Source organism: Equus asinus, chromosome 18 (assembly GCF_041296235.1).
Source record: "Equus asinus isolate D_3611 breed Donkey chromosome 18, EquAss-T2T_v2, whole genome shotgun sequence".
NCBI lineage: Eukaryota > Metazoa > Chordata > Mammalia > Perissodactyla > Equidae > Equus > Equus asinus.
The window spans coordinates 2,102,872-2,128,012 of record NC_091807.1 but is presented as its reverse complement, the minus strand read 5'-3'; the positions used below and the strand labels follow the sequence as shown (position 1 = coordinate 2,128,012).

General features: G+C 38.8%; 2 protein-coding genes across 7 annotated transcripts in view; both read left to right on the top strand.

The window, feature by feature from the left end:
• Nucleotides 1–7,425, top strand: part of ZNF654 (zinc finger protein 654) — an 85,310-nt gene extending 77,885 nt beyond the window's left edge. For 4 of the 5 annotated variants that reach the window (XM_044749939.2, XM_070488670.1, XM_044749944.2 and 1 more), the window contains one exon: nucleotides 1,381–7,425. In XM_044749939.2, coding sequence (XP_044605874.2) covers nucleotides 1,381–3,852 — 2,472 coding nt within the window. In that variant the 3' untranslated portion in view covers nucleotides 3,853–7,425. The remainder of the gene's footprint in view (nucleotides 1–1,380) is intronic. The other variant, XM_044749940.2, reaches the window with a different exon arrangement.
• Nucleotides 7,426–9,022: 1,597 nt separating this feature from the next.
• C18H3orf38 (chromosome 18 C3orf38 homolog) lies at nucleotides 9,023–17,620 on the top strand. 2 transcript variants are annotated; one of them, XM_044749946.2, is made up of 3 exons: nucleotides 9,023–12,677; nucleotides 13,803–14,041; nucleotides 15,575–17,620. In XM_044749946.2, the coding sequence occupies exons 1-3, from the start codon at nucleotides 11,816–11,818 to the stop codon at nucleotides 16,148–16,150; spliced, it is 1,677 nt and encodes a 558-aa protein (XP_044605881.2). In that variant the 5' UTR covers nucleotides 9,023–11,815; the 3' UTR covers nucleotides 16,151–17,620. The 2 variants fall into 2 exon arrangements, with proteins under 2 accessions (XP_044605881.2, XP_014708905.3); XM_014853419.3 differs by having other exon boundaries at nucleotides 15,572–17,620.
• Nucleotides 17,621–25,141: the final 7,521 nt, after the last annotated feature.

Genomic DNA, 25,141 nt, shown 5'->3' with positions numbered 1-25,141 from the left:
TAAGAAATTTGAATTCAGAAAAGGATTCCAAGCTGGAAATGATGGATTTCTAGGAGAAAACTAAAGTCAATGGAATAGATTTGATCCCATTCATTCTGCAAACATTTATTCCAAGGTCACACTATATGCCAACTTCTGTGTTAACCATAAGAGGATACAAAAAATGAGATATTGTCCCAGAGATTTGGAAATTCAAAGTCAGGGGATTGGGGCATACACAGATAGTTATAAAACAATATGTACATGCATTTTAGAAATAAGTATGTTATTCTCAGTGGACAGAATAGGGAATGTTTAATTCTAGGCCAGGGCCGGGGCCAGAATGCATGAGGAGAGAAATTTTCAGAGTAGAAGTGATTCACAAAGAATGAAGAGGAAATGAGCAGGAATTTACCAGCTAGATAAAGTGGGAATACGATGGTTAAGGTCTGCTTGTGGAGCTGTAAGTAGTTAAGCCAGGTTACCCAGCATGTCAGGGACTAAGAGGACATGAGGCTGGAAAGGTAGTGTTCCTCCCTGTCCTCTCTAATATACCATATGCAAACAGTATGATGCTCACACACACAATGTTAAAGACATATTATTACTGTGTCTCTTTCTGTTCAAACAAGCATTTATATCATTCCAAATCATTGGAGGCATTATCTATAACTTGAATTAAGATGGATAGACAAGAAGTTCCTAAGTAAAAGCTGATGCAGTTATCTTTCAGCCATCAGTAGAAGTTTCAAAGCTTGAATGATTTTCAGATAACTTCCAGTAGGTTCATTATTCTGATACTTTATTAGATTTGTAAAGATTGTACTTGCCCTCTTCATGTGGGCCACACTTTTCCCTTAGTTGGATAAATAATATTACTGAAAACATAAAATAAGTCATATTATTTACTACAGCTTCATGAAAGAGTTTCCATAAGCAGTTTTTTCAAAATCTATTTTTATTTTTACATCAAACTTTGATAAATGTGGTTAAATACATATAATTTAACCCTTCTGCCACAGAATGTGAGGTTGGATACCTAAAATAATAAATAGGGGCAAGATTTGTAAGAAACTTGAATCACCATAAATTTATGGAAGCATTTTGTATTTGAATCACCATATGGTTCTGAAGCATTTTGAATTATAGTTAGTAGGGCTTGTCAAACTTGAAAATTGATTAATTTGGAAGCTAAAATCCCATCTTTTCCAGATTATTCTCAAGTTCAAAAAAAAAGATTTATTTATATATCAAAAAATAGAGTTACCCAATGAGGAAAACTGCACATTTGGAAAACTGTTTATTCAGCTTTCATTTCAGAGTTGTATTTTAAAAAGATAAACTAGTTAGTGTAATAATTTTTTAAAAAGGTATTTAGTAGTAATATTTTTCTTTTTACAGGTTGAAGAAGAAGGCTTACAAATTTGTGTTGAAATATGTGGTTGTGCTCTACAGCTAGACCTTCATGATGATCCCAAAACTAAATGTCTAATTTATAAAACAATTGCACATTTTTTGCCAAATGATTTGGAGATTCTCAGGATTTGTGCACTCTCAATATTTTTTCTTGAGCGCTCCTTGGAAGCTTATCATACTGTTGAAGAGCTTTACAAACGTCCAGATGAAGAATATAATGAAGGCACAAGTAGTGTTCAAAATCGTGTTCGTTTTGAATTACTTCCAATTTTGAAAAAGGGATTGTTTTTTGATCCTGAATTCTGGAACTTCGTAATGATTAAGAAAAACTGTGTGGCTTTACTGAGTGATAAATCAGCAGTTAGATTTCTAAATGAAAGTACACTGGAAAATTGTACAGGTAATCTAAAAAAGGCGGTGGAACAGCAAGGCTTAGATAAAGGGCTTGACTCTCTTACAGATCAGAGCACTGGAGAGCTTGATTCTGATGAGATACCTGGAGTGCAACCTAAAGGTCATATTAATACAAAGAAAAACTTCACAGCTCTTAATGCTTCCAAAGTAGATCACAGTGTCCCAAGACATCGGTGTATGTTATGTAACAAAGAATTTCTAGGTGGGCACATTGTAAGGCATGCCCAGGCTCATCAGAAAAAGGGCAGTTTTTCATGTGTAATATGTGGTAGGAAATTTCGAAACAGAGGACTTATGCAGAAGCATTTAAAGAATCATGTTAAGAAAATACAGAGACAGCAAATTGCTGCACCTCAGCAGGAGGATCAGGAAATCCCTGCTTTGGAAGAAATAAATTGTTCCAATTCTTTCATTTCATTTGAAAATGGGAATTCTCATAATAAGGATTTGGAAGTAGAAACTATTACTGTTTCCAGTGATGGAAACAAAGAAGTCATCCCTGCACATGTGGCTGAATTCACTGAAATTCCCATAAGTGTATCAGAAGACATTGAAAACATTATTGAAAATGGCAGTCCTGATACTTCTTTAAATAAAGTCGCAGAACCTTTACCTGTATGTGAGGATGACTATGAGGAGGAAGAGGACGAAGAAGGTGATTATGAAGAAGATGATTATGACCTGAATCAAGAAACTTCAGTGCTTCATAAAATCAATGGAACTGTGTGCCACCCGAAAGACATATATGCTACAGACCAAGAAGGAAACTTTAAGTGCCCTGCTCTTGGCTGTGTTAGGATATTTAAAAGAATTGGATTTCTAAATAAACATGCAAGGACTGTTCACCCAACTGATTTAAATGTGCGGCAAACAGTAATGAAGTGGAGCAAAGGAAAATGCAAATTTTGTCAGAGGCAGTTTGAAGATTCTCAACATTTTATAGATCACCTTAATAGACACAGCTATCCAAATGCGTACTTTTGTTTGCATTTTAATTGCAATGAGTCATTTAAGCTGCCATTCCAGCTGGCTCAGCACACAAAAAGTCACAGGATTTTTCAAGCTCAGTGTAGTTTTCCAGAATGCCATGAGCTTTTCGAAGATCTTCCTCTGCTATATGAACATGAAGCTCAGCACTATTTAAGTAAAACACCAGAATCATCTGCACAGCCAAGTGAAGCAATTCTTTGGGATGTTCTTACAGACACAAATCCTAATCGTCAGGAAAAAGACTCATCTAGTAATGAGAAACAAACTGTTAGTCTGCCAGTTTCTACTAGCAAATCAAGGAAAGATTCTGCAGAACCAAAGACGTGTATAGAAAGTATGGAAAAGAAAACAGACAGTTTAGTTCAGAATGGAAATGAACATTCTGATGACACTGTTTCTGATATAAGCTTGATAGACCAAAAGATGCCTGACATAGAGCCAAATGCTGAAAATAACTGTAGTATTAGTGATTTAGTCAATGGACACAGTGGAATAGAGCAGACACCTTTAGTTTCATCAGATCCTGCTTTGAAAACTGATACAAATAGAATCAGGACAGAAAATGGCTCCATTTTACCCAGTGTTGTACCACAAGAACACAATACCCTGCCAGCATCTCAGGCACCCTCCAAACCAAATCTGACAACTGAACACACTTCATATGGCTTAATTTTAACAAAGCCATATGTCAGACCATTGCCTCCCAGTTACCTTGATGAACGGTACCTTAGTATGCCAAAACGCAGAAAATTTCTGACTGATAGAGTAGATGCCTGTTCTGATCAAGATAATGTTTGTAAAAAATCAGTGAAAAGATTGAGATGTGGCAAATGCCTGACCACCTACTGTAATGCAGAAGCACTTGAGGCTCACCTTGCACAAAAGAAATGTCAGACACTCTTTGGATTTGATTCAGATGATGAAAGTAAGTCTTCTGTCTTCTCAGTAGGTATATCTGTAGAAATAGAAAATGCCATAGATCTTTATAAGGTTAAAAAATTAACATTTGTATGTCAGTTAATAAAGCACTACCCCATACTTTATTTCCTTTAATTCATACAACCACTATGAGGTGATATTACTATTCCTGTTTTATAGATCAAGCAACTGAATTCACAAGTTAACTAATTTGTATAGGCACAGGCCTATGAACTTGTGGAAGCCAGAACTTGAACACAAGTGTTTCATACTCTGATCATACTGTTTCACTGTGTCTAAGGCTTTTCTTCATTCTGAGTTTCATATAATAAAAGTTCCAGAAACAAAGTCATTATGAGGGAAATGTTTTTCATCTGCATGCCAGAATATCAACTGAAGAAAGTTGAGTCTCTGTTACAAAAACAGAACTAAGAAAGAACCAGAAAATAATTGAAAAACAAAATTGAGCAAAAGAAGAGCTTGCCTTTCTAATTATAAATATTCTTTGAATGAGTAAAAGTATAAATTAAACAGGAATCTGACGTAGAATTCCAGTTGAACATCTATAAAATTTGAATTAACAGACATGTTCTGTTTTACAGGTGCCTGATAAAAATGTTTCAGAAAGATCTGTCGATCAAGCCGTAGTGTGAACAAAGCACTACAAGAAAATGCATCATCAGTTTGCTCTTTCCTTGATGGCCTTAATTTTAGAGCGGTCTCGGATTTCTAGAGATAAAGATAAAGCACATTTTCTAGAATAACTCCCAGAGATGTGCTGGTTTAGACTCCAAAAGGGTTATTACAAAACTCCCAAAGTACCAGTTATCCAGAAAACCACACTTTTAAAAAAGTAGATGATGATTAATAGCAGCATGTTCAGTTTCGCTTATGTGAGAAATATATTCAGACAACTAGTCAGAAAGAAAAACCAGCTATGGCCTTACCGAAAGGGAAAAGTTAACCCATTATAAAAAAGGGGGTACGGTTGGTTTACAATAAACAACTTAAAGTGTTCTACAAATGAGATTTGTTTTCTTGTCATGCATAATGAGGTTCTGTCCTCCCTTCTGGTCAAACATGGGTTAAGGAACCTTGCTATTTGGTTTATTATAATTTGGAAACTGATACATGGAAATAAAACTTGAGTTACCATCATGCTATCCATAAAAGATTGTAAGTTGTTTCCAGGTGGTTAATTAGACAGGTCAAAGTTCAATGAATGGCACGCCAGCATTGAAAATTACAAAACAAAAGAAAATGACAATAGTGCTCCACTTTCCATTTTTGTAATACCAATGAGTTATATTTAAAAGGCAGCAGTGTCAATTAAATGGCAAAAGTACCATCAGTAACTTTGGGGAGCGATGGGAGGCATCTAAGACCATTAAAGGCTATCTAGTTGAAGGAAAACACTGAATTGCAAATTCCTCAATGTGAATAATGGTATAAGCACACTGGGATATTTCTATTTGTATATAGAGTTGTGTTAGGACATTGCTTGATGATTCATAGTAAGGTCCTTTAGACATTAATGTGAGTTATCTAAGTAAAGTCCTATAAAAATAACTTGCTGTAAGAAAATATATCAGCTAAGAATCAGGTCAAGAATTCATTGGTTTTATTCAATTAGAAGAGTTAATTCTAAAATAAGCCATATGACTCATACTTTATTTATTAATGATGAATTTGGTCTGAAGAGTAATTTTTATATATAAAAGGAAAAATTTACACAAAAATTTGCACAGCAAGAACATGATAAAGATATATTGATGCGTTTATTTTCCTTGATGACCAGTAATTTTCCTAAGGAAGATTTTATCTTAATAGTCAATAAATTGTTAAAACAAAAAATGTTTTTTAAAATACCCTCTTAGATGTGTTCCACTTGTACATTCTCTAAAAGAGGAAGCTTAAAGATCTTTTACCTAATAGTAGTCTGTTAATCTATAGCAGGAATAAAATAAACAAAAATGCAAAGGCAAATTCTTCAGAAATGGAGCTACTGGTGTACCAATGTCAACCAAATATTCCAGTTATTCCAGCTGATACATTTTTGTTCAAAGCAGTTAATCTCATCAGACCCTACTGTTACAAATTTTTTGATATTAAAGCTTCTTGAATGAAGTTACTAAGAAAGTGGAACATTTCTTCCAGGGTAGCCTCCAGACTTTATTAAATTAGGATTTTCAGGTCATGATAGGTCAGATATCTAAAAAAAAATTTTCCAGTTTCACTAGTTTATTTTTAATGGGCATTCACTACTATGCAATTGAGAGTCGTAAGTCCATTCTAGTCAAATTTAGGTTTTTGTTTTGTCATATAGCCTACATTAGGCTGTGGAATTTATATTTAAATAATAGATAAGTAAACACAACTCAGATTTTTAAATCATTTGAGGTCAACTTAAAAAGAACATGTTTTCCATACTTCCTGATACTAAAAATAGAACAGTTGGGTGATATTTCAGTTCAGTCTAAAATACATCATGTAATAAAAAGTCTGTTTAAAAACTACTTCATTTGGACAATGGAGGGGTTTTTTTTTTAAGATAATTTCTGCTTTGTACATTTTCCAGAAGTTTAAAATTACAACTTAACATTTTACCACATTTTTAACCTTTTATTTTTTATAAGTTGTTAACGATTGACATAAATCCATGTCTGCAAATTGTTATTCTCATCATCTTGCAAGATGTTTTAAACATAGTCTACTTGTTATTCTTTTGTCTTTGAGGTTTTATTTCTACTTTCGTGTTGCTAAGGGAAAACTGTTTCTGAAAGACTGAGATCAAATCGATTTATACATAACTAAATCAAGGAGTATTTTATAAAATTCTGTTTGACCACACTGTTCTAACCTCTTTATATACTTCTCAAATAATTGCTATTGAAAGAATATGTACACTTTATTATGTATGTCCTATAAAACATAAACTTACATCATTTTGCTTTTATGGGGTGCATAAACTTCCAACAGTTCTGATTTGAGATTGAGAAGAAAAGGAAGCTTTCTTCTTATTCCTCAGATTGGTCTCTTTTTCGCTTCTATTCCTTTTAGTTTGAGCATGTATTATCTTACATGGACCAAGTTTCAATCCTTTGCTTTTAAATAAAAATTTCCTTCACAACATTAAATATTAACTTTCTGCTATGCTTCAGTAAGGTCAAGAAATAGCAAATCTGAATTTTTGCTGCTCAGATATTATGGAGAAGGTAGAAAAGGGGAATCTCCGTGGACAAGGACACTGGTACTTTGGGCTTTAGCCATGTTCATTTTTTTTTTAAACCACCAACTATATAATAGGTAGATAATTTATAACATTGAGCTTGTGATTCTTTTCAAATCACACTTGAAGGTTCAGCCGTACTCCTTTCACGTTTGGTTTAAACTGTTGTATGGATGAAAAACCTAAAAGGGATGATAGTGTTTATTTTTTAATTTATTTGGTACTGTAAAACACCTTTTCAGAATGACTAAATGCTGCATATGCATTTTGGAATTGTTAATATGTGAAAGATATTACAGATTCAGCAAGAAAGGAAATTTGTGCTTCCTTGTTGAACATTAAATTATTTTACTTTGCATTTTATAAGAGTACAAATTAAAACTGAGCCATTGAACTGCAATAAATCAACAGTAGTGTCTCATTTCAAGAATTTTTTGTACTGTACATAGATTTGTTCAATAAAACTTTGTCCTTGGTAATGAAGTGTTCACTTTTATGTAGCACCTTGCTTCAAAAGGAGTCAGGCTTAAGATACTAAGTAATTTCTATTATGTCTCATAAGAGAATGATATATTTCACTTAATATTATTACCATATTCAGATTGATTTTTTTTAAAACATTACAGAAAAACAAAACTCTAAAAATTTACACAAAATAGACATTATTTCAACTAATGTCCATACGCAGGAATTACAAGTTGGTGACAGGCTGGTTGCTAAGTCATTTTAGGTGAATGGTTTCAGTGTGATACGGTATCCTCTGCAAACTTCGTAGGTGGAAGACAAGTACCAGCACTTCCCCAAAGTAAGACTGGGTGGATTTGTCTACATTGGTAATTCTGCGAAGATGAAGAATCTGGTGGAACTTAAAACGAAAAACAAAGACTGTGAGGTCACTTTGAAATATGTAAATGATGATGAAAATTACTTCCTACAAAAGCTTTTCAATGGGAAAACGTTTGAGCCAATTAATAATCTCTCTAAAAGTGAGGTCCTTGGGCATGAGGACTCCTCCTTTTTTGGTTCAATAAAAGGAAACCCCCCCCACACACACACTATTGGCTATATAACTCACAACTAGAAAAAACGGGCTGAAGTAGAAAAAGAGCCTCTGATGCGATGAGACAGCACTGCAAGTGAAAGAATGGATATTGTGTTAAATACAGTAATTTGCACATATTACAAATCTTTGAAAAACAGTTACTGAAGCATTCTAGAGCTGAGATCTGGAATTCTCAGTCTGATTTACAGTAGTGTGATCTGAGACTATTAAAGGTATTGAGGTATTTAGATAAAGTTATTGGAATTATCTAGACTTTGTACTTTTCTTTTCTGAAACTTGAGGAATTCTGGGAAGCAATCAGATATTACTAAATACGCTTCCAAGGTAAACAGATTAGATTGCTTTTCCTGGCATAAGATCCATACTGATTTCAAGAATCAACTGATAACGGGCAGAAGTTTTGGCTGTATATCAAGATAGGAAATAGAGGCAATCCAATGTTACATGGAATAAAAACTAAAAATGGGAGAGAGGTTCATGCCTTATTTATGAGTGCTGCACACTGGAGAAGAACCAGCTACTTTATACGTGTTAACGTCTAATTGTTAAAACAACTTAAAGGTAGATAACACTGCATTTTAGACGCCAAGGCTCAGAGACGTTAAAAAAATGACTGAAATCACACAGCTAATAAATGGAGAGGTGGGACTGAAAAATCAGGTGTCCTCCTAAAACCATAATGCCATGCAGTTTCCATTCTGCAGTGAGGTTTTCCCTAGAGATGTAGAGCATGAGTGCATGCAGTCCATCCCAGGAGGGGGTCAGACTTGCCTGAGGGTCAGCGATTAGGGACAGAAGGAAGGCTGGTGGAGACGGCTGGTGGATGTCATCCTCCACTAGCACGATTCTTAGTGTGGGCCTGGGAGCGGCGGGAGCGGCATCGCCTGAGAACTTGTTAGAAGTGCTCAAGTTTGGTCAGATGTGGCACCAGTCTGTCGTTTAACAAGTCCTCCAGATGATTCTGATACTAAGGCTTGAAAACCACAGATCTCAAGCAACATTTGGGACATCCTATGTCCCTAGAAGGTAAACGATTTCCTCTTACATTCATAGAGCATTCTTGGAAACTCTGTTTCCAGGGTATTTAAAGAAGTCCCCTATTAATAAGTACTTAAATAACTACTCTTGGGTGAATGGATATTTTAATAGTAAGATCTAAGGCCCCAAACCACTCTAATCTAGGGAAATTTTTTTTCTTAAGTATTCAGAGGGCCAGCCCCGTGGTGCAGTGGTTAAGTTTGCATGTTCTGCTTCGGCCAGGGGCTCACTGGTGCGGATCCTGGGTGCGAAAATGGCACCGCTTGGCAAGCCCTCCACTGGCAGGCGTACCACATATAAAGTAGAGGAACATGGGCACAGACGTTAGCTCAGGGCCAGTCTTCCTCAGCAAAAAGAGGAGGATTGGTGGCAGATGTTAGCTCAGGGCTAACCTTCCTCAAAAAAAAAAAAAAAAAGTATTAAGTGAAACTACCAGAACTTGATTTAATGGAAACAGCTCAAAGAGTTGTATTCAAATTCCAGCATGATAGTTGTATGGTTGTGGAACCTTAAGCAATTAAGTGCACCCCTGAGGTGAGCTCAGTCAGACTTCCTCACCTGTTACAAGCAGACACCTGTTCTTGCAAGGTTGTAAGAATGAAGTCTGTGAAGGGCCTGCTGCTGAGCCCTTCCTGTTAGGATTTTACTGAATTTTTCTTCACCTTATGGCTCCTGTACTGTCTTTGGCTCCAGCCAAAAAGAGCCATGCTGTTTTGTTCCATGCATTTTTCACTGCTGTTCCCTTTACCTGTATTCTTCACCCTCTGCCCCACTCCTCATTCTTTGCTTAATCTTTCTTCGGCATCACCACTTTCTCCGGAAAGCCTGATACCTCTTGATAACTCCAGATTTCTCCATTGAAACCTACTTCTCCCAGTCTTCTCTCAGTAAAGAGCAGCTCCAGCTGCCCACACCCAACCCTGCAGTCACCGCTGACTTGTTACGGTGCCCTCTACTTGAACTCAGGCCCTCTCCCCTCTCGCCTGGCCTGTTGTAGCAGTCTCCAGATCAGGCTCCCTGCCTCTCCCCTTGGCCTGCCGCAGTCTGCTCTTCACACCAGCAGCCAAAACCATCCTGTCTGAAGCAATTCCGAGAATGCCGTTCCTCAGCTGAAAATCCTCCAATGGCTTTACAACTCATTCATTTATTCAACAAATATTCATTGCACACCGACCGTGGACCAGGCTCTGTGAGAGGCAATGAAGAAAAAAAACCAAAACAGATGAAACTCCCTGGCTCACAGAACTCACATGTTACTGACAGGCAGCACACACGGAGTATGCAGTAAGTGCTGGAGAACAGTAAGCGAGGGGGAGGCGGAAGTAAGAAGGCATCGCTGGTGGCGACGCAACAGGGCGAGGAGGGAAGGCCTCTGTCACAGGTGATCTTTGAGCAGGAACGTGAGTGAGGAAGGGAAAGAGCCATTCAGACATCCGAGGGAAGAGTGTGCCAGGCAGGAACAGCACGAGCAAAGGCTCCGAGGCAGGGACCTGCATGGCAAGTTTCCTGAACACATAGTGAGGGGGCCACGGAGACTAGTCCGGTGTGAGAGACTGAGAAATAACACAAAATGAAGACAGAGAGGTAAAAGATAAAAGTCAAGGCTTGATAATGGCCCGGAAGGCTCTAGATCTGCACTATCCAATACAGCAGCCACTACCCACATGTGGCTATTAAAATTCAAATACAACTTAAAATTCAGTTCGTCAGTTGTATTAGCCACATTAGAAGAGCTCAATAGCCACATGTGGCGATGGTGACTGGAGTGGACAGCACAGATACAGAACATTTTCATCGTCTCAGACAGCATTTTTGGACAGGTGGTTCTCTGTTAGTGGTTCGCAACCGGTGGTGGCTTTGCCACCCAGCGGACATTTGGCAAATTGGATATGCTTTTGGTAGACACAACCTGGGGGAGGAGGTGCTACTGGCATCCACTGGGTAGCGGCCAGGGATGCTGTGAGCATCCTACAATGCACAGGACAGGCCGAACAACAAAGAACTGCGCCGCACCAAGTGCCAGCGGCGCCGCAGCCGGGAACTCTGCTCCACGTCAGCCTCGACCGCAGCTCCGCCCTCACTGCGCGCGCCTCCCGCAGAGCCCCTGAGGCCTCCTCCTGCACTCCTGCGCTTCCCTCTCTCCCTTCGCTCTGTCCCTTAGTGTCACCGAGGGAAGCCTTTCCTGACAGCCTGTATAAAGGAGCAGCATCCTCCCCAGACCCCTCCTTTGGGGTTCCCCACAGCATCTCCCGGCCTAGTCTGTCGTCCCTCACATGTCTATTGTCTCTCCTCCCACTAGAAAGCAAGCTCCAAAGGACCTGCATTTGTTCCCAGCATCACAACAGTGCCTGGCAACTCTTAGGTGCTCAATCAATACATTTTTTTTTTAATGAATGAAAGACGAAGTTGGGCATGCCTTCCTTGTCGTCTCACGCCCAATATGAGCATTTACGTGTCATTTCTTTACTTACAACACTCCTAAAGCTCCCTGGAGGAGGGTGTGTGCCGTTTCTCTAATCTTCAATCCTTAGCATAGTGGGCACTCATTAATGTTTAACGAAAAACTGCTATCTGTTGAGTAAACGAAACCCCACGTAACATCCACTGGCAAATTAGCTTAACCACGTTTTGAACGCCTTGTTTTAAAGACTATGCTTACAGCGCACTTTATGACTGGCGTTTAGCTGTCATATTTTTAAGATGTTATACGCTCACCTGGATTTGCAGATGTGTACTTTTCAGCCACTAACTGGCAATACCCTAATGAAATGTTAACGAGTCTAATATGGCGGGAACACGGGAGGAGACAGGCAAGCGACAACGCGCCGCCGGCGGGTCCCCGCTGCGGCCCTGTCGGCTGTCGCCCTCCGGCCACAGGCCCGCGGCGGCGCCCAGGCTTCCCCGGCGCCGGCCCGACGAGGGCCCGTGGGCGTCTCCGCCGAGCCTCCGCGACGGAGGCCGGGGACGGACGGTGGCGCTCGCCCGTGGGCACGGGAGCACAGGGCGGCCCGGCAGCCTACGGGTCCCGAGGCCCCCGCGCAGGGCGGGCGGGACGGCGCAGTCGGAGCGCGGCCGGTGTCCCTGGGGGCGCTCCGCGGGGATCCGGCGCGCCGGGCGGGGACGCAGCCTGTGCCGTGGGCCGCCGGCGTCGCGGGAGCCAGCCGGCACTCCCTGGCCCGCGCAGCCTCCGGGGCGCCCCGCCGCAGGACAGGCTCCCGACGCCCGCGCTCCGCTACGGCAGGCGGCGCCTCAGCGCGGACGCGGCGCTGCAGAAAGCGGGGCGCGCGCGACGCCTCTCTGTCCCGGCAGCCCGGCAGGCCGTGCGCGGCGCCGCGTTCCTGCGTGACCTCACTGGCGACCACTTCCGGCGTGGCTCCGGAATACCCGAGGCCCCTGGCGGCGAACACCGGCAGGCACTTCCGGTGTCTGTTGCCGAGGCGCCGGCCGGCGGGCGTGGGGGCGACGTTGTTGGCGTCGTCCTCTCCCGCCGCCTGGGGGTCGAGATGTCTGGGCTCAGCTACCCGGAGATGGAGGGCTGTCGTAACCTGCTCGGCCTCCTGGACAACGACGAGATCACGGCCCTGTGCGACACCGTCACCAACCGCCTGGTGCAGCCTGACGACCGCCAAGGTACGGCCGCTCTCTCCGCCGTCCCTTGTCTCCCGGACCTCCCTGGCCTCTCCGCTGTCCCCGGCCTCCCCGGCCTCCCCGCCCTCCTCGGCCTCCCCGCCCTGCTCCGCCGTCCCCGGTCTGCCCGCCCTCCCCGGCTTCCCCGGTCTCCCCGCCCTCCCCGGGCCTCACCCACACATCCTGTCAACAGCCGGATGAGCAGCCTGGGGTCTGGTCGTGTGATAAACTGGTACAACAGGGGAAACGCATGAACTCGAGCTGTGTATATCCACGTAGACTGACCTCCAAGCAGCGCTGCGTGAACAGCTGGTTACTCAAGACGGCAGATTGATGCCTTGAACTTGCAGAACGCTCGGAAGAGCCCAGGCTGCCCCGTGTGGGGGCCGCAGCCGTGCTGTGCGTCCGCGCGGAAAAGCAGGGCTGCCGCGGCGCGCTCGGGGTTGCAGCGCCCAGCGCCCTGCGAGGGGTGGGTGAGGGGCGAGAGGGACTGGGCAGGAGGGACGGGCGATATGAGGCCCCAGAGGTACAGGAATTTCCTGCGTCTTAAGCTCCGAGGTGTTCATATGGGAGTTCATTTTATCGCCATTCTCTGTACTTCATGCATGTTAAAAATAATCTTTGTTGTGTAATGTAAAATTTTTTTAATTGAAAAGAGAATACAAGTCTTGGTTCTGCCAGTTCTTGGTGTATCCTTGACTTTTCATTGTCTGTAGAGTGAGGAGATTGAACTGAAAGCCCTTGCACATCTAAAATATTGTCATTTCACCTATTTTTAGGGATTGTAAATGAATTTAGATCCACTGACCTGACTAGAAAATTAATTTTTTTTCCTCTGGCTTAATTTTTTTCTTAAAACACACTTCTTTAAAAGAAAATGCTTGAATTTCACTGTTTCTTATGAGAAGCAAAAGAAAGAGGAAATGTTAGGTAGGGAATTTTAAAGCATAAAGAATTTTTTTTTAGACCCAAAACCTGACAACCCACTTTCTGGTATTTAAACACGTCATGCAGAAGCACCAATGCCGTAACAAGAGTTTATAAATATTTGATGCAGTTTCTGCTGACCCTGGACAGATTTACAAAGTGGCTCGTGATTTTCTATTAATCTTTACAATTTCCTTCTAGATGCCATTCGTGCAATATTAGTGTACAGTCAAAGTGCAGAAGAACTTTTGAGGCGTAGGAAAGTCCACCGAGAAGTCATCTTTAAGTACTTGGCAGCACAGGGGGTTATTATACCTCCAGCTACTGAAAAACACAACCTTATTCAGCATGCAAAGGATTACTGGAAAAAGCAATTACAACTGAAATTGAAGGAAACTCCAGAGCCAGTAAAGACGGAGAATGTTAGAGTCTTTCAGCAGGTAAAATAGATGCTATAGTTACATCCTGAACCGTAGTTCTGTCTGAAACTCTTTAGATAATCCTAGACCTGGGATAGCTTGGTTAATAATAATATTTTACTTGTTTTTTCTAATTTTAGCTTTACTTCATATCTTTTGCAACCTAAAGGAAGACTACTAAAGCACCTAAGAGACAAAATATTTCTGGCATTTAGTAATGTATACGTAATCTATTGATTTGTGAGAAAACAATATTTTTCTCTTTATCGAATAAGGACCCTTGGATTATTAAACAGAGTAGATAAGCTGCAAGATCAATTTAATTTTAATTTAGCCTCTAGTTCTCTGTAATGTTTTTTCCACTTTAAAAGAGTGCTATCGTAAGCCCTTTCTCACTTTGAAGACTTTCTTTGGTATTAAATTGCAAAAATCCCATGAAAGAAACTTAAATGTTTTTACGTTTGATTTTTTTTTAGCTGGAAAAAACCCTGATGTAATTTCCTCTGGCTGACATTGGCTATTCCTGTTTCTTTGTATCTTTAGTGTACATTTTAGGTATTGTCTGAATATTTAAATGTTGATCGAATGAACCTGTAATTTGCGGAGTTTTAAACTACGTACCACATACTTTGAATTAATGAGGTTTTATAGTGAGAGATATTTGCTTTTACATTAGGAAAATGTCTTCCAGAAGTTTTCTTAATGTACTGAAAAGAACATTGACTTTGAAATCAGACAGATGTGACTTCAAATCTGCCCTTATGCTAGGTGTGAACTTGAGCAATTAACTTGACTTCTCTGAGCTTTGTTTTCTTTGTAAAATGGGCATAATGATAATATCTGTCATAAGGCTTGTGAAGGTACAAGGAAATAGTATTTAAGTGTCAAGCACAGTGCCCAGTATATTCAATAGCATGTGCTCAGTAAATACAAGATCCCTTACCATCTAAACGAGGTACTGTGTTCTGGAATACAGAGATGAATGAAATCTAGCCTAGCAGATATATTTTTGCAATAACATTTCTTTTGAAAAACAGAAAAATAATATTATAAAATTAATCCCAATCATAGAATATGACCTATTTCAATCATATTAGAAGTATCTGTTTAAAGACAGTGAAAATGCTAATTTATTTATCCACTTTATTGTGATATAATTTATGTGCAACAAAATGTATCCATTTAAAGCATACTGTTTGAAGGTTTTGACAGATATTATCTGTGAAACCACTGCCACATGTGATCAAGAGAAAATGCTTATATAATCATTATTATTGACGGTTTATGCTGATATTTTAAGAGGCTTTGTTAAATCTTAATTTCTTAGCTGAATTTTCAGGTGTTTAAGCTGGGAAATCCTGAAATGATTTTTCCCCTTTTTGTAAAGAAGAATTTACTATACATGATGGACTCACTGAGTTCACATGTTTTCATTTCCTTTCTGCTATAATCAGTACCTTAAAACTTAGCTCTGAAACAGGCTAGATAGAAAAATAGGTACAAGAATTAACCTTGGTTTTATTTTATATTTACTTTCTTTATCTTAATCAGCAGGAAAAAGAAGATAAAAAAGCTGAAAAAGTTGATTTTCATCGATTAGGAGAAGAATTCTGTCACTGGTTCTTTCAACTTCTTAATTCTCAGAATCCTTTTCTGGGACCTCCTCAAGATGAATGGGGGCCACAGCACTTCTGGCATGATGTCAAGCTTAGGTTTTATTACAAGACTTCTGAACAAAATGTGATAGACTACCATGGAGCAGACATTGTGAGCCTTCGTCTGCTGTCACTAGTGAAAGAAGAATATCTTTTTCTTAGTCCCAACCTGGATTCCCGTGGACTGAAATGTGCCTCTTCTCCCCATGGTCTCGTTATGGTTGGAGTTGCTGGGACTGTTCACCGAGGGAACTCTTGTTTGGGCATTTTTGAACAAATTTTTGGACTTATCCGCTGTCCTTTTGTGGAGAATACTTGGAAAATCAAATTTATCAACCTGAGAATTATTGGAGAGGGTTCCCTTGCTCCTGGAAAATTAATGGAACCAGCTATTACATTTGAACCAAGTGATCTAGAGGCCTTTCATAATGTAATCACTTTATGTGGTACCAACGAAGTATACGGCTTGATGTAAGGCAGGCATTGGATAATGGAACTAGAGACCAAGCTTTATGCAGTGGAAATGAGGCAGTGTTGAACAAAAGAGAGCTGAGTTTACCTAACCCTCTAAAACATTGAGCACCGTATGCCAGTCTGAAAAAATCTGCCATGCAGAACTCTTCCAAATACTGCATCAGTAATGTCTGAGTGATTGCAGATGAGTTGAAATGCCTTTCTTGACTACACTGACATGTGAATAGTTGCCTCCTACCTGAGTTGCAGCACATGTTCTGAAAGCTTAATGCAGTTCATCAAATAAATCCCATTGTAGGTGTTATAACTAGCGGTGTGCCTTAGAAACCAGGTAATGTTTTCATTTTATTTCATGAATATTCTGCTAATGTCTGTATTTTTCATATGGGAAAGAATTAATAGTGTTCAAGGCTTCCCCTTTTTAAATTTCTCATTTACTTTTATCTAAGTCTGGATAATTTTACAAATATGTCTCATGGCAGTATTGTTAAAAAAAAAGGTACATATTTTAGAGATGTTTAATGTAAACTCATTTCTCATTTTAGAAAACTTGAATGACGTTCTTATGCAAAAAGTTCAATAATTTAGCAGGTGGAGAAAAATATACTTTGCCTTTTTAAATATTTGAAGGACATTTTTCAAAGTTATCTACTGTAATCCAAGCCAAAAATCTTATAATCTGTAACATTTCTGAACTGTTTTGGGCAACGATGAGTGCTCTTCTCAAGACAGGTCTCATTCATATCAAAGGCCTCAGCTCACAGTTCTGTAGAGCATTTGTTGTAATACCGTATGAAGGAAACATACTGCTGAAATCTTTAAGAAAGTGTCCCCAGTTCCCAACTTTTGTATGTTACTGTCTTTCCTCTTGATTGATCTTGGAAGAGGTGACCCAAAAAACCCCCACAAATTTATAATGTGGGCATAAACACCTATATAGATAGAGATATACTCCCACTCATAAATTAAAATTATTAGGATCTTTTTCACCTTTAGTTTGTTTTACTAGGTTTGAGTTACAAGGTTAAGTTCCCCGATTAATTACATAGTTGCTTTAAAGTTTAAATTCTTCATCACTTAGCAGCTGCTTGCTGATCTTGGATTTAGTTAGTAATTTTAATTTACAAAAATGCCATTTGGAAAAACATTCAACTGGGAGATGTGATGGTGTTCTGTACATATTAATTTTTTCCTTTCACTCTACTTGTGATTATCTAGGGTGACTGACAAGAATTTGGAAACAGGAGAAAACTCATCTTTTTTGTTTTTTTAATGCCATGCCTCTTATGAGGACTACAAACTGGCATGTCCTTAAATAAGAACTTAATGAAGGAGGGAAATCCCTTTTGTCTGCTGCAAGAATAGTGTATTGTTTAGATTTAAAGCCAAGTTATCTTTTTCTTAAGTTTGAAGTGTCATTATAACATGTAATTGATAAATATCCTAAGTAAAGGATAAAATTAAAAACATTCCCATCTGTTTTCTTTGTGCTGCTGATGTCAAGTACTGCAGAAATCCTACTCAGGATGGGCAGGAAGTGCCTCTGGCTGTCTCGAGGATTAAGTTTTTGAATTTGTGTAATGTTCAAGTAAGGCTGCAGTCTCTGCATGCTGCTCCAATTGCCCCGAAAATTTGAAATCGACCTGATAGGCTAAGTCTGTTAAGGATCCGAGCTATGTTTTATTTCCTTTGCGTCTCCACAGCTGGGCACACAGTAGGTCTGATGTTTAACTGAATGGGTGAATGAATGAGCAGAAGCAGCTTACATACTGTATAAAAGACTTTTCTGCGTCTGGATTTGGTCTTTGGTTCTTCTCATCAGTGGTGGTGTTTTGATCATATCGTCTGGTTGAATTTCATATGTGGATACATGGAAACCTTTAGGCCCAAAACTCAGTCAGATTTGGGGAAAATTTTAACTTTTCTTTAGAATTTACTGAATTTCAAAAGCCCGAGGTCACAATGGGATATACTAGAGCGCCCTAAGACTACCTGGAAACCATGATAGGGGAGGGATAGACTTCCCTGTTCAGAGAAGGAAGCCCTAAAGGAATTGAAGTTTGTTCAGGAAGATTAAAGCGTGAGGTGGTCTGGAAGCACGGTGCACAGTGAGCTCTTTACCGTGCCCACTGCTGTGTGTGTTAGGGCATGGCAGAGACCCCAGCTTTGTGTCCCTTTGCTTCATTACACTTGGCTGGTATTTGGAAAGTCTGGAGTCAAGTAGTAAAGAATGCAACACTCTACACACAGTTCATGGTAATCTGGTAGACCATGGGGGCATCTGGACTTTATTACTCTAGGCTAATTTGTAGCCTCATAACGTTATACCGCAATTACCCTTTTTTGTTAAAATGAAAAAAATCTTAAAGTAATAGTTACATTGGGATGTTTTATTAAGAATGCCAAAAAACATTTGATGTGTCTTATTAACTAAAATACCAAATAATAGGAAAAAAGCTATCTCTAATTTATTAAATCAACTTGCAAATTACAAACATAGGAAAATGTTCCTGGGTTTTCAGAAAGGTAACAATTTTATGCTAAAGGAAGGCTAATTACCTAGGCCCAGGAAGAAATTGTAATAGTGCCAGACAAGGATTTAAGGAAAAGAAAAAGATAATCAGAAACATTGTGTTTCAACAAAATGGCTCTAATGGTGAAGTAGATCATAAAATGAGTGAAAACCGTGCCTTAACGTTTTTCTTAGCGTCTGTTTTCACAAATTTAGATGCCTCTTTTTCACTGGTTGTTAATTTGGGTTGTGGGGGTAGTCATTGACCTTTTGAGAAATGAGAGCTCTATTCTCCCCAGAAAAAAAAGTTTGTGTGTAATAGTACAATTTTTGTATATTTCAGTGAATCCACAGTCTTCCCTAAAGCACATCTGCGAGTCCAGTGGACTCCTCAGCTATGTTGACATCCTGCCGTCATACTTACATTTGCCCTAGCTTACTACTACTGTGTTAGAACGTTAAAAGTATTTTTGCAAAATTCTGTCCCCTTGGCAGAGTCCCTAAGCTGGAGGACTAAATCTTTCTTATGAATTAAAGGATAATCTAGGAAATCTGTTAGTTTATTGTGGTTGTTAACTTGTGAATTTTGTTTTGCAAAAGATATCCGATATTAAAACCTACAGCAGTACTGTCAAGTGAAACATAACAGTAGTAATTCAGAATTCATGTTATTTTGACAAAATAAATTTAATGAAGAACAATGAACATGCGATGGAGAAAATGATAAAAATGTGAAAAGAAAAAATATTTAAAAAAAATTCTCAAAAACTTTACCCTAAGAAGATGTTTATTTGGTAATGCTTGTAGATGACTAATTCTGATGAAGGATTTTAGAAATATGAACATTTCCTCTGAAAGACCTGTGTGTGTGATGATCTCACTTTACACCGCTCCCTCTCACCGCCTCTCACCCCCAGCCCTGCTTGCGCCCTTTGTCTATAGCCAGCTGGACTGCAGGCAGCACAGCTACGGTGCTGGGAAACAGACTTCCCGGGTCTGGGTTCTCTTCACGTTTATTTGGCGTGTATTTATTGAGCATCTACAATTTGTAAGTCACTGAATCAAGCACAAGATGAAATAATAGATCAATAGGTTATTTACCTAAACTTCTTATGTTCAATTCAAGTCTCAGTCTCTGGGTTTAGATTTCTTAAAGTGAGAACTACTTTAGGCCCTTTGCAGAAGGATTCGGTTAGATCCTATTATATGGTCAGAAAAACGAACATTTAAGTGAAATTTTAAATAGCTTTATGGCTCTATCTAAGCCATAGAGATTTTATCAATACAGAATACAGGATTTTTGACAGACCACTTTATTTAGAGTTGGGAGGAAACTATTGCAGAACTGTATCAGAGTGCACTAAATACTTGTAGCTTTATTTTTTCTAGTTTGGAACCTTTCCACTAGTCTTTCAGTAAAGCTTTAATAATAAAATTTAGTGTGATATTTACTGTGAGTTATAATGTATCCCAAAACATTAAACCAGAAATTCCAGAATTACTTGTATTAGTCATGAAATGTTATAAAGAATCACTGGCCTGGATTTGGTATCTCTTAATTTCTCCTCCCACCGGGACTACCAGATCTCGTTGCCCTTTTTGGTGAGTCGCTTTTTAAGGGTTCTTTGGTTGGCAGCTTTCATCTTCACTTTTTAGATACCCTAAATCTCCAGTATGAAATTAGTTACATTTAAATTAATGAATTTAAGGATTGAAGAAATGCCTGCTGCCTGTTACCAGTTGTGTTAATTGTCTGATCTGATGTTTTCTGAACAAAAAATAAAACCAATAGCTACTCAGGAAAGCCTTTTTTCTTGAAGCATTTGGTTTCATACTTTGCATTAATCTTTTCCATCTCTCATCTTTTACTGTATTAATGGTTAGTATCACACTTAATTGTTCTCAAATTGGCACATGTAAGGTAAGGTACCTTTGCCTTGCTAAATAGATGGTAAATTCCTAGATCTGGTGATTCTTACTTATTTTGCAACCTTCTTTCCCCCAATGCCTTGCACAGGACAAATAATAGTTATTTATGGTTTGGATGCTTATTTTATGCCAGTTACTTTTCTGTGCACATTGTGTGTATTAACTCATTCAGTCCTGTGGACAGCTAAACGATGTAGTTACTATTATCCCTCTTTTACTGGAAAACAGGGTTGAGTAACTTCCCAAGCTTTCAGAGTTAAAGGGAGAGCCTCAATTTAAACCCAGGTTTTCCAGCCCGAGAGCCATGTGGTAACTAATACACTGTATTGCCTCATATGCAGTAGGTTTTTGATGAATCCTTTTTGACTAATCATCTTCAGTATGAAGGTTGTCATTTCCAAAGGAAAGATGCCTTTAATCTATATTGTTTATCTATGTACAGAGTAGGAGTGTTGATGCATACTGTATCCTCTTGTAATTAAATCTCTTAAATTGCTTATTTAGTGATTTAAAACTGCTTGGAGAAAAGATACAGAATATTCATGTAGGACAGTATTACTTATGAAAAAGAAAAAAGGTAATTGGGTAATATATATGTAACAATTTATGTCAGATTTCTTGAGCTCGCTGTCTCGTCACAATCTCTAGTCCTCTTCCCTTTCTGTTTATGACACTGATGTGCCTGCAGCCTCAGAAGTAGGCTTTGTTTCACACCTTCACTTTCGTGCCGTTTCCAGATATAGCATATCTGCAGTACTTTTTTTTTCTTTCAGCTGCTGCTGTAATTAGACCCTCTTTGCCTAAACCTTGACTTAGGCAATAATTTCTTCTTTCTTTGCTTTAGTATTTTTTACATATTTGTGACAGATTAAAATTTCCTTAAAGGACAACTTTCATCATATCCTCCAAGGTCAGAACTTTTAGTGATGTTCCGTTAACCTCCAAAATAAAGTCAAGATGTCATAATCTGCTTTTCGTCACCGTATGGGTTTGACTCCACTTATTTGCACACATTGTTTGGTCTAGCCAACATCTACTACTAAGTAGTCTGTGTATTTATCCTGTGCTTAGTTAGCCCTCTGCTTTTACTGGCAAGTATCCAAAATTGTAGAATTTAATTTTTTTGTTGTTGCAGACAGACTGATAGTATGTTTTAGAAAGGAAAGGACTATGATCGAAATGGAGCTTAAAAACTGGAAATTTTTTCAATAAGTCAAGCACTTTTTCTTTTCAAGAGTTTTGTATACATCGTCTAGAATATTGCTTCCTCAGCTTTTTGCATGGCTGCTTCGTTTTCATCTTGGAGGATTTGCTTTAACTGTTTTCTCCTCTCTAAGTGGAGCTGCTTCTTAATGTTTATCAGAGCACCTTGTTTGTTTCAGTCCTAGCACTTTAGATATGACTGTTAATTTACTAATTTATTAATTTTGCCCCACTATATTTTAGCTGAGAGCAGGGACTAGAACTGTTTCACTTTCATTGTATTTCCGTTGCTTTCCACAGAGACTAGGCATTCAGTAGCTGTCTATTAAAGCTATAAATAAGGGAACAAATGCTGCTTTTTGTTCAAAGCCTCACATGTTCCTCCATATATCTGCTAAAGACAATGTCTAGTGTTTGTATTAGGTGCTCAGTAAATCTTTGTTTAACGAATAAAGCAAAAGTTACCTTCCTGAGTGGTGATTATGAGCTCTGATACAGTCAACAATGCTCTTTGGTAGATGGGATTACTAAAGTTTTATTAAACTGAAGCCCCAAAAGCTAAGTAATGTGCTGAAGTTCACATAGTTTTGTTGTAGACATTTTTTTCCTTTGGCATTTTTGTTTTGGTTGTATTTCCTTTTTAAGCCACAAAGCCTGTTTTTCTTGCACTTTATTTCCAGTCTGACTGCTGCTGCTACCTTATTTTGAAGGAGTTTAAACTCTTAATCCTCAATTTCTTCACATATAAAACTGAACCAGTTAGATTAGATGATTTCTAAGGTCTGCTGTGATTTCGAACTTACATGGTTTTGTGATTGTCTTCTTAGCAAATCAAGAATTTTTTTTTTTGGTGAGGAAGATTGACTCTGAGCTAACATCTGTTGCCAGTCTTCCTCTTTTTGCTTGAGGAAGACTGTCGCTGAGCTAACATCTGTGCTCTGTGCCCATCTTCCTCTCCTTTATGTGGGACACTGCCACAGTGTGGCTTGATGAGCGGTGCTTGGTCCGTGCCCGGGAACTGAACCTGTAAACCCCTGGCTGCTGAAGCAGAGCACACGAACCTAACTGCTACGCCCCTGGGACAGCTACTCAAGAATATTTTTTAAAGTAATTTGTAGTTCATTCAGGAAGTTATTATTTTGCTTCTTCATAAATCATGCTCATTGAAAACACTTCATTCTTTGTTTTTTTCAAACAAATACACATTTTTAAGTATTTGTGTTTAGTGTGTGTATTTCTGCTTACAGAGGGAAAAAAACAGAAAAGAATGAAAATATTAACACATCATATCTAGACTAGAAAAGAAAAGTATGAAGCCTTTAAAATATTTTCCTATTTTTTGACCACTAAAAATTCTGAAGTTGTTTGAAGCTACTGTTCTATTAAAGTTTTTTGCTTTGTTGCATATGTTCAAAATATGTTTACATGTTTTAGTCAAGAAAAGTGGAAAGTGGTTGATGGAAGGCCAAATTGTAGACTGCTAGTAATCCCCAGTAAAAATAAAGATGTTAATAAAATCAATTATAGGTAATTCCTTCAAAGAAACTGAGCAATAGGAGTTGACAAATATTTAGGAATGAAATTGGAGACATGGCAAATTCGGGATGGCATTTTTCTGTAGGAAGCATGGCCTTGGATGGGTGCTACTCATGAGGTCATTGAAAGTTATTCCAGGAAGTGGAAAATATTGGTTTAACAAAGACAGGTGGTTTTGCTGTACTGACTGCACTGATTGGAGAAGTACAGCATCTTGATAAAACGAGCTTTGAGTGCAGAAACAAGGTAACAGTGGAAAATTGAAGCATCTCAGGGACTTTAGTGGGGGAACTAGTAATAGAACAATCGTAAAACCATTGAACAACAATAGACTCCTAGGCAGTAAGACAAATCTCAGAGAAAGCCGTAATTTTAATTCTGAGAGCAACCTTATGCTAGAACAAGACTTCAGGACTGAGAAAAAAGTGGATTTTAACTAGTGTATCTGTGTTTTCTCTTAAATGTCTTCTTTCAATTTGGTAAACATTTCTTGACTGCTTACTACGTACCAGGTGTTTTAATGGACAACACTTGCTACCTAAAGTAGCTTGTACTTTCTTAGTACTATTTTCACTTTAACTTGTATAAAATAATATTTCCTGTTTAATAAAGGGTTTATTTTGTTGGAAAGTGCTTCTCTGTGACTCTCATTGATGCCCTTCTTACTGCTTGAACCATTGTCATCTTTTGGCACTTGATCTGAGCTGTAGGTAAAATCCTGGCCTTCGCATTAGAGCAAGGTCACTCAAAGAATGGCGAATTTGGTAGTTTTGCAGTTCCAGAGGGGAAAAAAACACACTGAAACATTTTTTCCTTATATATTTTGCAAATTTCATGCACATTGTTCACATATTTTGTAGATTTTAAATGTAAGATAGGGTTTTCATTAAAATCTCAACTTTTTGACAGTGTTATGTCCTTAAGGTACAGTCATTAGGTGCATATGTACACGACAAGGACTGTGTTGGTCAGTTTACCTCAGCGAACATGAAGTCAACAGGGTGTTTGTCTTCACTAATGTACTTTCCTATTAATTTTGATGTTTGTTAAATTTTCATTTTACAGTTGCTACTCTTATTCCTAGTTCACAAAAATGGCTTATTGAAAAATGGTGAGAGTAGTAACAAATACCACCATCATAAAAACGCCATAATGTAAATAGTAGACAGAACTTTAGTGTGAATACAGAATTAGAATCTGTGTGTGCTGTGCAAGAGATTCTGTGAGTGTGATGTTTTCAAAACATCAGTTGAACCATATAAGGAAGGACAATGATGAATATCTGGACTGTTTTTCTGGCCTGCGATCCATTCATCCCTGATCAGTACTAGCAATGGCCTGTCAAATATTTGTATGTCACCATCAGTTTTCACATCATTTTAAAAGCACATTGATATGTCTGGTAAATGAATTTAGTTAGGTAATTTTATTTTTCCTGAACAAGTGTAAAACGATACATCTCAGTTTAAAATTTGTCATCAAGATGGAAAAGAGTCCAAAAATATAGAAGCATCATCTAGAGTTGCATTCCTTAAAGCAAACCAAGTATGAGCCGTTGTTCCCAGCTTCTGTCCCAAGCACCTGGGACGCACACAGCCCACTCAGCCCTGGGATGCATGAAGCCACCTCTCAAGATCAATCACCGGTGCCCAGCCTTAGAGCAATCACTTGGACACTAAGGCACGTTTTTGCATTTCTTGTCTTAGTGATTATGTCTATTTGTCCTTTATGTTTTCTGTGTCGTTTCATCATTTGGAATCCTCCGAACTAATGTACACTAGCCTGTGACAACCATGAAGCAAACTTGTAGAT